Source organism: Hordeum vulgare, chromosome 4H (genome assembly GCF_904849725.1).
Source record: "Hordeum vulgare subsp. vulgare chromosome 4H, MorexV3_pseudomolecules_assembly, whole genome shotgun sequence".
Lineage (NCBI taxonomy): Eukaryota > Viridiplantae > Streptophyta > Magnoliopsida > Poales > Poaceae > Hordeum > Hordeum vulgare.
In genome coordinates, this window is record NC_058521.1 from 550707913 (window position 1) to 550723022 (window position 15110).

General features: G+C 45.8%; 1 protein-coding gene across 1 annotated transcript; it reads left to right on the plus strand.

Moving 5' to 3' along the window:
• The first annotated feature begins 1743 nt into the window (after positions 1-1743).
• On the plus strand, positions 1744-9724 carry LOC123449450 (FRIGIDA-like protein 3). The gene is made up of 3 exons (XM_045126684.1): positions 1744-2482; positions 8497-8669; positions 8848-9724. The coding sequence occupies exons 1-3, from the start codon at positions 1810-1812 to the stop codon at positions 9493-9495; spliced, it is 1494 nt and encodes a 497-aa protein (XP_044982619.1). The 5' UTR covers positions 1744-1809; the 3' UTR covers positions 9496-9724.
• The last annotated feature ends 5386 nt before the right edge of the window (positions 9725-15110 follow it).

Consider the following 15110-nt stretch of genomic DNA (forward strand, 5'->3'; position numbering starts at 1 on the left):
CCCCCGTCTCCGCCATCTGTTATTGCTGCACGCGTCACCGCTTATTGCTGCTACTCATGCCGGCGGCAACAGTTGATTCTGCTCAAGCCTGCTTCTGCCCCCATTGTCGCCATCTGTTATCGTTGCTCCTGCCGTCGTTGCCTGCTGCTCCGATCGGGGAAGGCTGCAGGCGCGGGCACGACGGCGGCGCTGCAGACATAGAAGCGGGGCGGCGACGTTGCACACACGGGCGGGGCAGCGACAGACATGCGTGGACGGGGGGCGATGACACGTAGGCGAGGGCGTGCCGACGATACCGTAGACGCAGGCGGGGCGGCCCGCATACGCGGGACGGCGGCGGCGAGTTCACTGGTTGGAGAAAGAAGAAAATGGGTAAACAAGACATATGTGTGACAGGTGGGGGCCCATCCACCTCAGCGTGTCAACACGTTGACTAGGACAAGTCTTTGCCACATCAGCCTGACAAAAGGGCCCCACCCGTCAGTTTTGTTGTTAGTCACGGCTGAGTTCCGAATTAGTGCTTTTTTTGCGATGACCGAATTAGTGCTTTTTGTTACTCACTTACGGCATAAGTGGTGGTTTTTCGTTATTTTCGACAAAAGTGTTGGTTTTGAAGTATCCTTGTCTTAATTATGATAGTTTTGAGCAATTTACTCTCTCCGATACAATAAATCCAATCTTTTCTTTCTTCTTGACTAATTTAAAACATCAATATCTTTTAAATCATATATTTCTTCCATTTTATAATGTAGTGCGGGCCACGTTTCCTGAGATTTAAGTTCGATCATAAATGTTTAACCAATGCAGTGAGAGTAAAAATTATACCATTGCAGTCGTCCATGTTGACTAAATTTATGATCAAACTTAAATTTTTAAAAACACGGACACACTACATTATACCCCCGAGTAGAATGGAGGGAGTATTGATTTTTTTATTATTGTCTAACATTTGAACTCCTTTCATCATAAACTTTAAAATGAGACTAATCTTGGATATTTTGAACCATATTTAAATTCAAATGTATATTTCGTCATAACTGGACATTTCACTTTCCACTGGCTTATTTCACAAAGAGAACATCTAATTCAACCTGTATTGCAAAAAATATCCTGTAACACAATTTATGTTGCAAAAAAATCATAACATAATTTTATTGTAAATATTTCTGCAACAAGACTTTTGTTACAGAGTAGAGGAATATGTTGAACCGCACCGCGAGGCGACGGATCTTTTAAAAAGATCCACCGGCCGACGCGTCTCTTTAAAAAAATGTTGCCACAATTCTTTCAGTAGAACACGGTAATTTTCACAACAAAATTATATATTGCAACACTCACCCCTATTAATACATACACACATATCTTACCCTTATGAGCACCCCAAGAGAACTGAGCCGTCATGTCATCTTAAGATTTACGAAGACACCGTAGGTGTCTCGTCGTCGACGAGAACGTCTCCTTCCATTGAAAACATATCGCCGAAAATCCTAAAATAAATTCAGAAATAATGCAAGCACCAGGACTTAATCCTGATGGGCTGGGGATACCACGGTCGCTCTAACAACTGCCATCCGTCTTTTTTTAAGGCTCGTTGGGCTATATGTGTTTTTCCTCTTTTGTGGGCTCGTTGGGCTACATGTAAATGGGCATGGTCGCACGGACACCTTTTTGTTATCTTGGACTGTAGGCCTGCACCTGACTTGGGCTCTTACTCAACGTGGGCTCTTCCATCCAGCCTGCTTCGTCCACCTCCCCACCGGCCGCCGCAGACCGTAGCAGAGCCAAGGGTTTCCGGCGCTGGCTGCAGCCATGGCCGCCGAGCGACAGGCGAATCCCTCCGTCCTCGACGCCGTCGCCTCCCTCCAGACATACTCGACCGCCCTCTCCGCCTTCACTTCCGCATGGCGGTCCCTCTACTCCGATGCCACCACAATCGACTCCACCCTCGCCTCCCGCCTCGAAGGCTTCTCCCAGCTCGAGCTGCTCTGCTCCGCGATGGACGGGCCCGGCCTCCGCGCGTACCTCTCCGAGCACAGGGACGAGCTCCGGGAACCCGCCCGCGCACTCGACGCCGCCCTGCTGGTGGCCCCCGACCCGGGGCTCCTGGTGCTCGCCGCGGCCGCGGGGTTCTGCCGCGCGCCGCCGGACAATGGCAAGGCGGATGCTGAATCCAAGGTGTCCTGCCGCCTGCTCATCGACCTCCTCGACCGGATTCGCGCGCTCGGCGTGAAGCCGTCGCCGGAGGCGCTAGAGGAGGCCAGGGCTGTCGCGGCGGACTGGAGACGGAGCAAGCGGATCGAGGCGCAGTCGCTGTTTAAGAATGAGGCGATCGCCTTTCTGCTTCTCATCGGGGTATTTGGTTTGGTGGAGGATGTTGGTGGCGCCGTCCAGGTGCTCGATCTGGTCGTGTCGATCTCCAGCCGGGAGCGCGCCGTGGAGATCTTCCTCGGCCTTGGCCTCGACCTCGACAAGCATCTACCAGGTAAGATACATTTTCCTCGCCTTAGGAAAAATTAAAACTGCATTATGCTCTGTGCAACCATGTTGGTCAGTAAATGTGTGTTTGCATCTTCCGTTGATGATGCCTAGCTAAGCAAGCATTTCTAGCTATCACAAGCTATTGGATGCAAGGGCTAGGTGAATTGTTTGGTTCATCTTCATCTAGCTTTCTACTAACTAGCCATGAAATATGAGCAGTGGTTATCATCACAGTAGCACCTGCGGATCATTTTTCTCGTTCTTGCTGGTTTTTCTAGTTCATTGGAGCTAGTTTGATTGGCAAAGCTGGTTTTCAGTTTTTTAACCAAGCAAACACCTATTCTTTCTTAAGCAAGGTTATAAACATTCTTGCTTATAGAATCTAAATGCGCCCTAACTGACCTGACTGGAAGCGCCACTATGCCCACCATTCCGATAGGTTAGTTTCCTGTTTGATGCAGTGATATGCCACGATATCAGTATCCTTACTAGGTACGGCTAGCAATAGTGCCCAGGGGTCTCCTTTTATGTTAATCATTTCTTGAGTAGACTGGCAATATTCTAATAGCAGGAATCCTACACTTTGTTTTCGATAGATATTACCACAGACTGCAACAGAATGTTCTGTTAAAACTTCCCCATGGTGATTTTTGCATATTTTTATTTTATTTGCATTTAAATCCTGCAACCTGGAGCTGTTAGTGAACATGCAATTAGGAGATGCTCTTGTCCAGGTACAAGATGAAATGATGATGCTTTTGCATTTTTTAGAACTCTTTACCATCACGATCTATTTGCAGTTAGATATCGCGCATTTAGTGTCTGATGATTTTGATTGGCTATGTTTAAGTTGTTCAGGCTGACGACACTTGGAAGTACTATATTAATTTTCTATGTTGAACTCTTCATTTGGAATATCACGATTCCACACGACAACTGTCATCTGCCCTTGCTCCTTAAATAATGTATTTTATTATTAACATTTCTTTTATTCTCATGTTGTAGCTTTATTTCTATGTTGGTTTACCCACCTACCATCTTCCTGGATTTTTTGGGTTGATGCAATATTGATATTATTTTGGGAGGCCTATATTGCCATATCCTTGTACTCCCTCTATAAAGAAATATAGGAGCGTTTAGATCTTACGGAGAGAGTATTTTTCTTCGTGTCCAGTTGTTTCATCTGCATCTTTGCTGTATCGATGTTTCATCAACATGCTATTTGCTTTTTGCAAGGTCTCTCATAACTGTAGCCTATTTTAATTTAGGCATATGAAATTTTTGACGCTTCTACCATTCTTGAATTCTGATGTCCGTGACTCTATGCTAATGGACTAACTGAGCCTGTTCTTGTTCTTGGTATTATCTTTTGAGCTTCAACTCCAAAATATTGGCGGGGTGCATAAGGGCTCTTAGGCCACTTTTGGCATTGTGGTAGATTATGATAATCTTGGTTGCCTAATCAGACTTTCCCTATCTTAATGTTTGGTAACCAGCACTTTCCTGCTTTCATGGGTATTTATCCACAGCACTTCACTATGAAACAAGTTCAGCGTAGCGCAATTAGGCAACTGCAAGCTGAGCCTTATTGTCCTATATCAGTTCACTATCATCTTGAGCTTATCCAATAACATCACTTATTTCACTTGTTATCCTTTGAGTCTATTAACTAGTGAGCTTATAACGTAAGTGCAAGGCAGGGAAGAAGGGATGGAATATGAACCGTTCATTCCGAGAAACCCCAAATGATAAGTCTTACTTTTGAGATTCTGTAAAAACCCTTAGCTTGTTTTTATAATGCTTGTGTTTTTGTGAGTTAAGCATTGATTTGAGTGTTGCTCATATCGTACATTGTTACTGTTGGTTTCAGTTGCCAATTTGCCTGGGCTCATGAGTTATGGTTGGACCTTTCTATTGTTAGGAAAGCAACTTATGTTTATTGAAGGCCCAAGGGGCATATATATATATTACACAAGACTTGAGGTGCAAGGAACGTAAACATAGACTAATAAGGACTCCTAGACTAATACTAATACTTCCTAACACCCCCCCTCAAATGCAAAGCATATGCAATAGCATTGCATTTGAAGAAGTGTAGTACTAAAAACAATGATAATCCAAATCCGCGTCTTGAGAGTGTCGTCGTAGCATGAAGAGTCTTCAAAACTTGTCGAGTCGCCGAAGGAGAGAACGAAGAGATGGCACATCAGAGGTAGACACCGGCTCACTTGAAGATACAAGATAAGTATCAAGAGAAGATGGGTTGTCAAAAGAAGATGGCACATCAGAGGAAGACACCGAAGAGATGGCACATCAGAGGAAGACACCGCATCACTTGAAGATACAACATAAGTATCAAGAGAAGATGGGTTGTCAAAAGAAGATGGCACATCAAGAGAATAAAGCATTGCGTGGAAAATCATAGTCCACGACAACCGACGGCAAAAGAAGCTCGACGGTTAAGGCACGATGAACATAGATTGACAATGCAAAAGAAGTCCAGAAAATCCTATAGAAAACAACAAGGGCAAATAGGCCACAAAAGTTGTATAAAAAGGATCAGGACCGAAGAAAAGGCCGACGGACAAAGGTATGGTGGACTCGCATGACGTGATAACACAAAATATGAACGGATTTGGTGGACGCAGCGGGAAAAAAAACTGAAAAGCATATAAGAAACTAGATGCGATAGCAAGCATCAGCATGTGAGCAGCAATGGTAGCTTATAGAAAAGAGCCAGCAAGCATGTAAGCAAGCAGCACATGATAGCAGGAGGAGAGCAACACGCATGCAGATGGATGTGCAGGAACAGAGCAGCAGCCAGCCAGGAGGAGCACACGCGGGCGAGGCAGCAGTGAGGAAACGCGGGACACAGGAAGCCGGCGGCCAGGGACGACTGGCCAACGGTGGAGGTCGCCGGAGCTCCGGTCGGAGGGAAGCAGCGGGGCCCGCGACCTGGAAGTCGACGGCGGCGTACATCCTGGAGGGAGTAGCGGCCAGTGCAGGCACCCGATCCAGGAGCCGTGCGGGGCGACGCTACAGGAGGCATCGGGAGCCAGCAGCATGCATGGTTGTTGGAGGAAGGCAGCAGCGCTTTGCCCGTGTCTGTATCGATCTGGCAGAAACAACATGGGATCTAGCGTTGACCAGGAGACCACGATCTAGCAGAAAATCTGAAGCAACAGCTGGTGTGGACAGCGGCGGCTGCGGGATCGAGCTTTGACCAGGAGGCCTGATCTGGCAGAAACCCGAAGCAGCTGCAGGTGTGGACGGCGGCGGCTGCGTGACGACGGGATCTGACTGCCAGCGAAGATCACGGGAGCCAGCGCGGAATCAGCAGCAGCACGTCGGGAGCGGGTGCGCGTCCGGTCGGCGATGCGGGAGACGAGGAAGCGCGAGACGGGAGAAGACGAGATCGACCCAGAACAGATCGATCGAGAGAAAGAAAAAAAAGTTGGATCGTAAGGACGAGTTGCAGCGTCCGGAGACCTAAACCTAGGCTCTAATACCATGTTAGGAAAGCAACTTATGTTTATTGAAGGCCCAAGGGGCATATATATATTACACAAGACTTGAGGTGCAAGGAACGTAAACATAGACTAATAAGGACTTCTAGACTAATACTAATACTTCCTAACATCTATATTGTTATCTGATTTTGATGTTAGATTTTTAGGCTTCTTCATGCACTCCCTCCGTTCCATAATAAAAGTGCCGTGGTTTTTAGTTCAAATTTGAACCAAAACTACGACACTTATTATGGAACGGAAGTAAATACTTGATACGCTAACTTTGTACGTTGAACACTGTATCATGTGACCTGTGAAGCTGTGATGACACCTTTGTAAAACGATTCCCAACTGTTGGGACTGATTGGCATATAGCGAATGCTGCAATTGTTCCCATTCAATGCCCGAGTTATAACACCTTTGTAACACGATTCCCAACTGTTGAGACTGATTGGCTTTGTTCAGTTAGTGTGCAGTTTATTTCCCTGTCTTAGCTTGCTAACTGCTTCTAAATTCTCTGCTTGAGCAATCTTTTCACTTTTGCTTTGTTTTCAGCTGTCTAATATAATATATTTCTTCATCTGTTTTGTGATTTGCCTGTATAATGTATGTGCTTAGTTGGGAATTGTAGTTCACATTCTTGTTCTTTCCTCTTTTCTCCTTTTCTCCCTAAGGCACTGGTTCAGATCGCTACACGCTATTTATTTCTGCAAGGTCACTCGTAATTCCTAACTGTAGGCTATTTTAATTTAGGTATATGAAAATTTGAATGCTGCTGCCATTCTTTAATTCTGATGTCCATGACTCTATGCTAATGGATGAACTGAACCTGTTTCATTCTTGGCTTTATCTTTTAAGCTTCAACACCAAATAGTAGGTGGAGCTATTCCAGGGGATGCGTAATGGCTCTTAGGGGATGCTAAACCTGTTTCCATGACTCTATGCTAATGGATGAACTGAACCTGTTTCATTCTTGGTATTATAATAATCCTGTTTGCCCAACCAGCCTTTCTTTATTTGAACGTTTGGTAACTAACTCTTTCCTGCTTTCATGGTTACTTTTATGTAGCACTCGGTTATAAAATAAGTTCAGCGTAACACGATTCAGCAAGTATTGGCTGAGCCTTATTGTCCTATATCAGTTTATAGGCTGAGTTTATCTGCGATCATCTTGGCCTTGTCCAATAACCTCACTTATTTCTGCTTTATTATCTTTTGAATCTAGTTACTAGTTGTAAGTGAGCTTATAACGTAAGTGCAAGGCAGGGTAGAAGGGATTAAATTTGAACCGTTCATTCCGAGAAACCCCAAATGATATGTTTTCTTTTGGAGATTGTTGTTAGTTTTATACTATTCTGTAAAAACTCCTAGCAATTTTGTATAGTGCTCGTGGTTATGTCAGCTAATCTTTGATTTGGTTATTGTTCATATCATACTGGTTTCAGTTGCCAACTTGCCTTGGTTCATGAATTATTGTTGAACTTTTAAACATTATTCTCTGATTTTGCTGTTAGATTTTTAGGTCTCTTCATGTACTCTATACACTAAATTTGTATGTTGTAGACTGCATCATGTGACCTGTGAGGCTGTGATAACACCTTTGTAAAATCACCTGCAAAAAGAAAAACACCTTTCTAAAACAGCTCCCAAGACTGATTGGCATATAGTGAATGTTGCAATTGCTCCCATTCATTGCCTGAGTCATGACCTCATGGCTATGTTCAATAACTATGCAGTTTATTTCTCCGTATTAGCTTGCTAACTGGTTCTAAATTCTCTATTTGAGAATGCTTTCACTTTTGCTTTGTTTTCAGCTGTCCAACATAATATATTTCTTGATCTATTTTGTGATTTGCTTGTATAAATGTATAATCATGCTAACACTTCTAGTTGGGAATCGTAGTTCACATCATTGTTCTTTACCTTTTTTTCTTCTCCTTTTCTCCTTAGGCACTTGGTGCTGTTCTGATTCTATGTGCTCGGTTCGGAATTTTAGTTCACTTCAGTGTTTATTTCCACTTTTCTCCCTTTCTGCCTAGATTGTACTAGTTTTTATACTTGGTATTTTAAGCATATCTTTGGATAAGTTTTCGGGAAGGCGATGAGTATCTAATACAGCTCTGCCCATCATCAAGTGACATACTCCCTCCGTTCCTAAATATAAGTCTTTTTAGAGATTCCACTATTGAACTACATACGGATGTATATAGACATATTGTAGAGTGTAGATTCACTCATTTTGTTCTGTATGGAGTCCCCTGTTGGAATGTCTCAAAAGACTTATATTTAGGAACGGAGGGAGTAGATGAGAAGATTTAATTATATCTGATCTTCGTGTTTGTTCAGCCTGTGTGTGGTGTCTGTTTGTTCACTTCATTCTATTTTGTAGCCTTCTGGTGTGAGCTTGATGTTTTAAGAGTCCATTGCATGTTATTTTCTGTTCCACCTTGTTAGTTCTATCAGCTGAGACGATGAGAATATTAATCTCCGCATGTTTTCTTTGCACCAGTTCTCACTCAGGCAATGATAAGCAAAGGCAAACAGCTCGATGCAGTCAAATTTATCCAAGCTCTTAATTTAGTGCACAAGTATCCTCTATTGCCTATTCTCAGGTCATATGTGAATGATGCGAAAAATGCTGGGAACATGATCCGCATCAGGGGAGGCGGTCCTGCCTCTCAGGTAGCTCTTCTGCAGTATCATCTACTCCCTCCGTCCCAAAATAACTGTCTCAACTTTGTATTAACTCTAGTACAAAATTGTACTAAGCTTAAGACACTTATTTTGGGACGGAGGGAGTATTATGAACATCATGTATTCATGGTCGTCTGAATTGTCATTTCTTCAAATGCTTCGGCAGGATGCAGGTGATGCAAAAGAGCGTACATTGCTCGGAGCATTGCAGAAGTTCATTAAAGAACATAATCTAGAAGAATTGCCTATTTCGGAAGAAGCTAACAACCGAATGACACAGTTGGATCTGCAAAGTGCAGAGAGAAAGCGAGCAGCCAATGCTGCAGCTGCAGCTGCTCGTGAAGTTAGTAAGAACATTCTGGACTTCAGGAAGAGACCGCAGCTTGCAGAGAATGCTGTACAAGGTTCCTTAGGCCAGAACATCCGTCCGGTCGGAACATTGGGTCAGCAGCTCATGTTAAGGCAGAACATCCCTGCAGTTGGAGTTGCAAATAAGTACCAAGCTGTTTCAAGCCATAGCGTACTTCCAGCTATCGCTCATAATCCATTGCTACCTGCTGGGAACCAGCGTCCCACTGGCATCCAGACTCAGACCCTGGCTGCGTCATCCGTTCAAGCTCAGTACAGTGGCGTGGCAGACTTCTATAATTTGGCATCGATCAGACCAGGTGGGTTGAGTGTTCCAGGTGGGAGCACATCATCAAGGTCAAAGCTCTATTCTGAAGACCCCCTTGTGTATGTCTCTCGAGCATCCGATAAGAAGGGTTCATCTTACAGTTATTCTTTGTCTAATATGTCGAAGTATAATCCATAGATGACGCTACCTGATATCAATAGTTGGTTTCTACTGAGACCTGCTTAGATGCTAAATATAGTTGTATATATCTCTATCAATGCTTTAATTGGCGTTATGTATATTTAACAATGTCAAACTTGTCAATCTCGGACAAAAAAACCCGAAACCATGTCAAACTTCTGTTGGTGACTCGGTGTTTGTTGGGTTGCACCTGCACACTCCGCAATTACTTTTGGCTTGTTCTGAAGAGAACTTTGAGTGGGGTTTTCTAATACTCAAACAACAACATTGTGGTGTTAGGCATACTATTGTTTTTAACCTCGCAGCGGAGTATTTACGGTACAAATGCAAGGACCTGTGTAACTGGTTGGACTCATGGACTTGATCACTTCTGTGATCCATCATTCATCTGGACCGTTCTGGTTCGCTGCCTCGCTGGTGATTCAAGCATTGCTTGAACTGCCAGCGGTTAATCTTCAGATCATGCCATCGTTGAATCATAAGGAGCTCATTGCTATCGATTGTTGGACCTTATGGTGGATTCGGAGGCAAAGTAGTCACAATGAACCAGTCCCACCTTTCGTTCGGTGGCCAGTGTCAGCGTTGGGCCTAGCAGGAAAATTTTCTGAAGTCAATCTTGAAGAGCCCTAGCAATCCTGATCAGAAGTGGAGTAAACCTTGACCCTGAAGATGAAGGTTCAGGTGGCACTGCCACTGCCACTGCCACTGTCATATGCGATGAGAAGGGCCACTTCCTGGCGGCTAAATGCAAGCACGTCCCATCTGCTTCTGGATGCTATGGTGATTGAAGCGATAGCTAGCTTTCGCTAATTATCTTGGTTTCCGTCGGGTTCAATCAGAATCGGATTCTCTCGAGGTCATCAATTTTTGTACGCGGTCGTCATGCTGGAGGGATGCAGCAGCTTTTTTTGTTGTTGCGAAAATCTCGTATCTCTACTATACTATGTTAAGTTTTGAGTTATTCTAGACAACGATGCCGTCGGCGAGATTACAACAGTCCGCGGCTGCGGTGCTACTCCCGGCGGCGCCTCCACCTTGGAGGCAGTAGGCCCGTGGAAATTGTATCTCTTCTTCTTTTGACTTGCATGACAGCTGCTTTGCCGATTTCATTAGAGGAAAAAGAAATACAGAATGGTTCTATTTATGAGAAAAACCAGGCCGAAAATCATAGAATTAGAAAGAAAGAAAGAAAAAACCACCGATACTGTTAGAGTTTAATTAATTATGTAATTAATTAAGTTAATCCCTACTTGTAACCGCACGCACGATGCGGAAACCGACATATGCGGGAACCGCCTTTCCCTGTCATATAAAGTTCATCATCAAGAATAAAGTGAACAGTGGTTTTTCATTACATCTCTCTCTTTTCAATCACAACACGTTATCAGCACTGCTTCTTCCAGAGCGCCTTCGACGAGAAGAGATAGACAGGAAGAAGAAAAGGTAGGATGCCTCGTTCAATGCCGACGAACCTTCGTCGCCTGCTGCAGAACGACGTCCGTCGTCGCCGCCTTGCTGTTCTCCGCCGCAGTTTCGGAGAGCGCCGCCGCTTCGATGGACGACGCCATGGAGCGGGTCGCTACATCGGCCGCCGCCATGGCGCCGGTGGCTACAGAGCACTCCGTCACGGCCTGGGCACCCGCTCTCTGAGCGGTGCGAATCCGGCTGTTGGCGCCGAGCCCCGCGCCCCGCTCGCACGGGAGTCCATCGACTGGCTCCTCGCCGGCCCTGCCCCGCAGATGCTCGGCTCCTCGCCGGGCTTCTGGTGTCCTGCCCATGGGTGGGTCATCTGCCCACTCCATGGGGATGACACCGACTCCCTCGAGCAGGTGCATGGACCCGTCTTCGAGTGAGGATCCACCAGCGCCGCCGCTGAAGACCCCGCGCCGCGCCTCCCGTCTCCGACCCCGGCGGTTGCCGAGATGGGCGGCGGTTTCCCGGCGCAGGCCGGAGCCCCTGCTCCCTTCTTTGCGTTCGGCGCCTCCGCGCCCGCACTCGCGCCGATGAGGGCCGCCGCCCCTGCGTCCGCGCCCGCGCTCGCATCGACGGGGGCCGCCGCCCCTGCGTCTGCGCCCGCGCTCGCACCGACGAGGGCCGCCGCCCCTGTGCCCGCGCCCGCGCCGACCGGGGCCGCCGCCCCTGCGCCCGCGCTCGCGCCGACCGGGGCCGCCGCCCCTGCGCCCGCGCTCGCGCCGACGACCAGGGCCGCCGCCTTCGCGCCCGAGCTCGCGTTGACCGGCGCCTGCGCCTCCGGTTTTGGCTACGCTGCCCGCAGTTTCTCCTGCGCGGCGGCCGCCGACTCCATCGCGCCCGCAGCGCCGGCTACGCCCCCGCGCCCGCGCCTGCCGTCCCCGACGTCGGCGACCCCTCCGACGCGCCGCCGGTTGATGCCCTACGGCCTCGCGGCGGCGGGCTCTCCGTCGAGCAGCCGCGCCCCGCGCGCTGGCTCCTGGAGCCCGGCTGCACTTGGGCTAGCGAATGGCGCTGCATCAGGCTCTCTGCCTCTGGGCAGGTCTTCTGACGAGGACAACGACGTGAGCGGTGGACGCATGTGATGAGGCAGCAGCGGTCTCTCTAGCACAGCACATGGCTGTGCCTTATCTACTCGGTGGCAGGAAATAAAAAAAAATCTGTTTCCTTCTCTAACTAATCCTGTGTGGTGTTGGAATGAACTAGTCCTAGTCTAGCAGCAAGTTTTAGATTAATTCCTGTTTTTAGGTTAATTCCTGTAGCATCAACAGTAGATCTAGCAGTAGACTAATCCCTGTTTTAGATCCTGCTTAATTCCTGTATTAATCTCTGTAGAGTACTTTGTATTCCAGCATATATGAGATGTAATATATATTTCCATGTTTACTACATGTTGAGATTGATTACCCGTATAATTTGTAATTGAGATTTTAAATTTCTTGCAAATAAAAGTCAACCCCTCGTCTTAATTGAGTTTTTTGCTTAATACGAGCACGGGTTGATATGCAAAATTTCAAAGTGTTTTTCCTTCAAATTGATGTTTTGGGACCACACAATAGTGAGTTGATCTACTGCATAGCAGATTATCGCCACTATGGTTAAGCCTACATTCTATCATATTGATATGATGATTGCTTAATATTGTGCCCTCCCATACATTTTATTAAGTTATGACATAAGGTACTAGAAACATGAGTATCTACTGATTTTTATCAGATTATACTCTCTAGTTCTGAGAGATGGACCCCGAATTTTATTTTGGGGCGTATCTACAACGTGTCAAACTTAACAATTTGAAAGTCACACTAATGATCTCAAGCCCATTTCTTGAAGTTATCATTAATTTTGCAATGTTCAATACAACGTAACCATGAAGGTTTTTATTTACCACGGTGTAAATCAATAATCTCTGGTTTACCCATGTAGGTAACTAATGGCTGGAAGAGAGTTCGATGTACTCGACCTCAATGGCCACAACTATCCTACCTGGGCCATGGACATCAAGATCGCTCTTGCATCCCGTGGATTAGTGCGTGCAATCCAGACTCCGGAAGATCCTCTTCCGGATGGAGTCACGCCGTTGAGAGATGAACAGAAATATGCCGCCTTATACATCATAAGGCACCATATTCACCTAGATCTCAAATCTGAATATTTGGAGGAGGAATCCCCACTTACTCTGTTTCAGGCCCTCAAGACGAGGTATGAACAGCAAAAGGCAGTTGTCCTGCCGGAAGCACTCCATGATTGGACGCATATCCGACTCCAGGATTTCAAATCCATCGGGGCATACAATCACGAGGTTCATAAGATAAGTTCCAAATTACGCTTTTGCGGGAAGGAACCTACTGATGCGGAAAAGATAGAAAAAACTCTGTCTACTATGCTCCCATCTGAAAGGGTCCTCCAGCAACAGTACCGCGCTCGTGACTACCAAGTCTATCCCGACCTCATTCATATCCTACTTCAGGCTGAAAAGCATGATGAACTACTTGCTAAGAATGGTTCTCAGCGTCCGGTTGGTTCCCAACCTCTGCCTGAAGTTCATATGAACGTCGTGAACAAACGAAAGTTTGATGGTGCGTCCCATGGCAAGCCATCGAACTTCAAGGGTAAACGCAAGCGCAACCGGAACAGAAAGCTTGGAAACTCGGACCGTGGGAAAGGCACCGCAAAGCCCAAGTTTGATAAAACTAAGCTTTGTGACAAGTGTGGATGCTACACGCATCCTACCAATAAGTGCAAGACCCCGAAGCATCTCGCAATTCTGTATCAGCAATCTAAGGGACGCAAAGTACCTCACGGGAAAAGGTTTGAAGCCAACTTCAACCTTCATCCACATGGCACCAATGGAGCTGGTGGTTCGCAAGAAATTCCTCCCGGATCTAGCAACACCATGACACTCCTTACATCAGAGGATCCTATAGACACGGAGAACATGATGGTTGAGTACGCCTCAACCGACATGTTTGGAGACTTCGATTAGTCCCATTATCTCCTTAGTGATCGATTTATTAAATAAATCATATCCATGTGTGATGATTGTAATAGAACATAAGTATTGTTGTCATTTATATATTGTATCAGCACTTTGATATAATTAGATTGTATTCTATGTATTGAAATAAGGTTTTCTTACATGAAAAATCCTCATTTTTATATATAGCTTTCTACGGGGACAATCCGATGGAAGAGGAATTATGCCTTGTGGACAGTGCTACCACAAACTCCATTCTGAGGGAGTTGAAATATTTCCAGACCCTGAAAAAGATGAATGGAGATATTTTGACAATCGCTGGACGCGATACGGTAATTATTGGCACTGGACGTGCCATATTTACCCTCCCAGGTGGTACACAGGTGACAATTGAGGATGCCTTGCTGTATCCCGATTCATCCCGGACCCTCATCAGTTTTCGAGATATCCGTAAAAATGGTTTTCACATTGAAACTCATCAGGACAACAAAGAAGAGTTTCTATTCTTCACAAAAGATTACGGATATGGCAAGCAAGTACTTGAAATAATTCCTTCACTATCGTCCGGACTGTACTATACGTACATCAAGCCCGTAGAACATGTTGCTTACAAGGTAATTTTTCAGAATGTTAATGCATTCCAAACTTGGCATGATCGCCTTGGTCACCCCAGTGTTGGGATGATGAGGAAAATTACTAGCAATTCCATTGGTCATAATTTGCTTGAGTCAAAGTTTCCTCAGTCATCAGACTTTGTGTGCACATCCTGCGCCACAGGGAAACTAATTTTGAGGCCATCACACCTTAAAATACAAGCTGAACCGCTTCAGTTCCTTGAACGCATTCAAGGTGACATTTGTGGTCCTATCCAACCATTATCTGGACCATTTCGGTATTTCATGGTTCTGATTGACGCATCTACACGATGGTCACATGTGTGCCTTCTATCCACACGAAACCATGCATTTGCCAAGATAATGCGGGAAGTAATTAAGTTACATGCCCATTATCCAGAAAATTGGATTAAATCAATTCGAATGGACAACGCTGCAGAATTCTCCTCACGTGCCTTCAATGATTATTGCATGGCCTTGGGGATTGAAGTTCAACACTCTGTTCCATATGTCCATACACAAAATGGTTTGGCTGAAGCATTGATTAAGAG

Excerpts from the sequence above, each read along its gene's own strand:
- LOC123449450 (XM_045126684.1), top strand. The coding sequence starts at position 1,810 with ATGGCCGCCGAGCGACAGGCGAATCCCTCCGTCCTCGACGCCGTCGCC. Across the intron at positions 2,483-8,496 it reads CCTCGACAAGCATCTACCAG|TTCTCACTCAGGCAATGATA; the intron begins GTAAGATACATT and ends TCTTTGCACCAG. Across the intron at positions 8,670-8,847 it reads GAGGCGGTCCTGCCTCTCAG|GATGCAGGTGATGCAAAAGA; the intron begins GTAGCTCTTCTG and ends ATGCTTCGGCAG.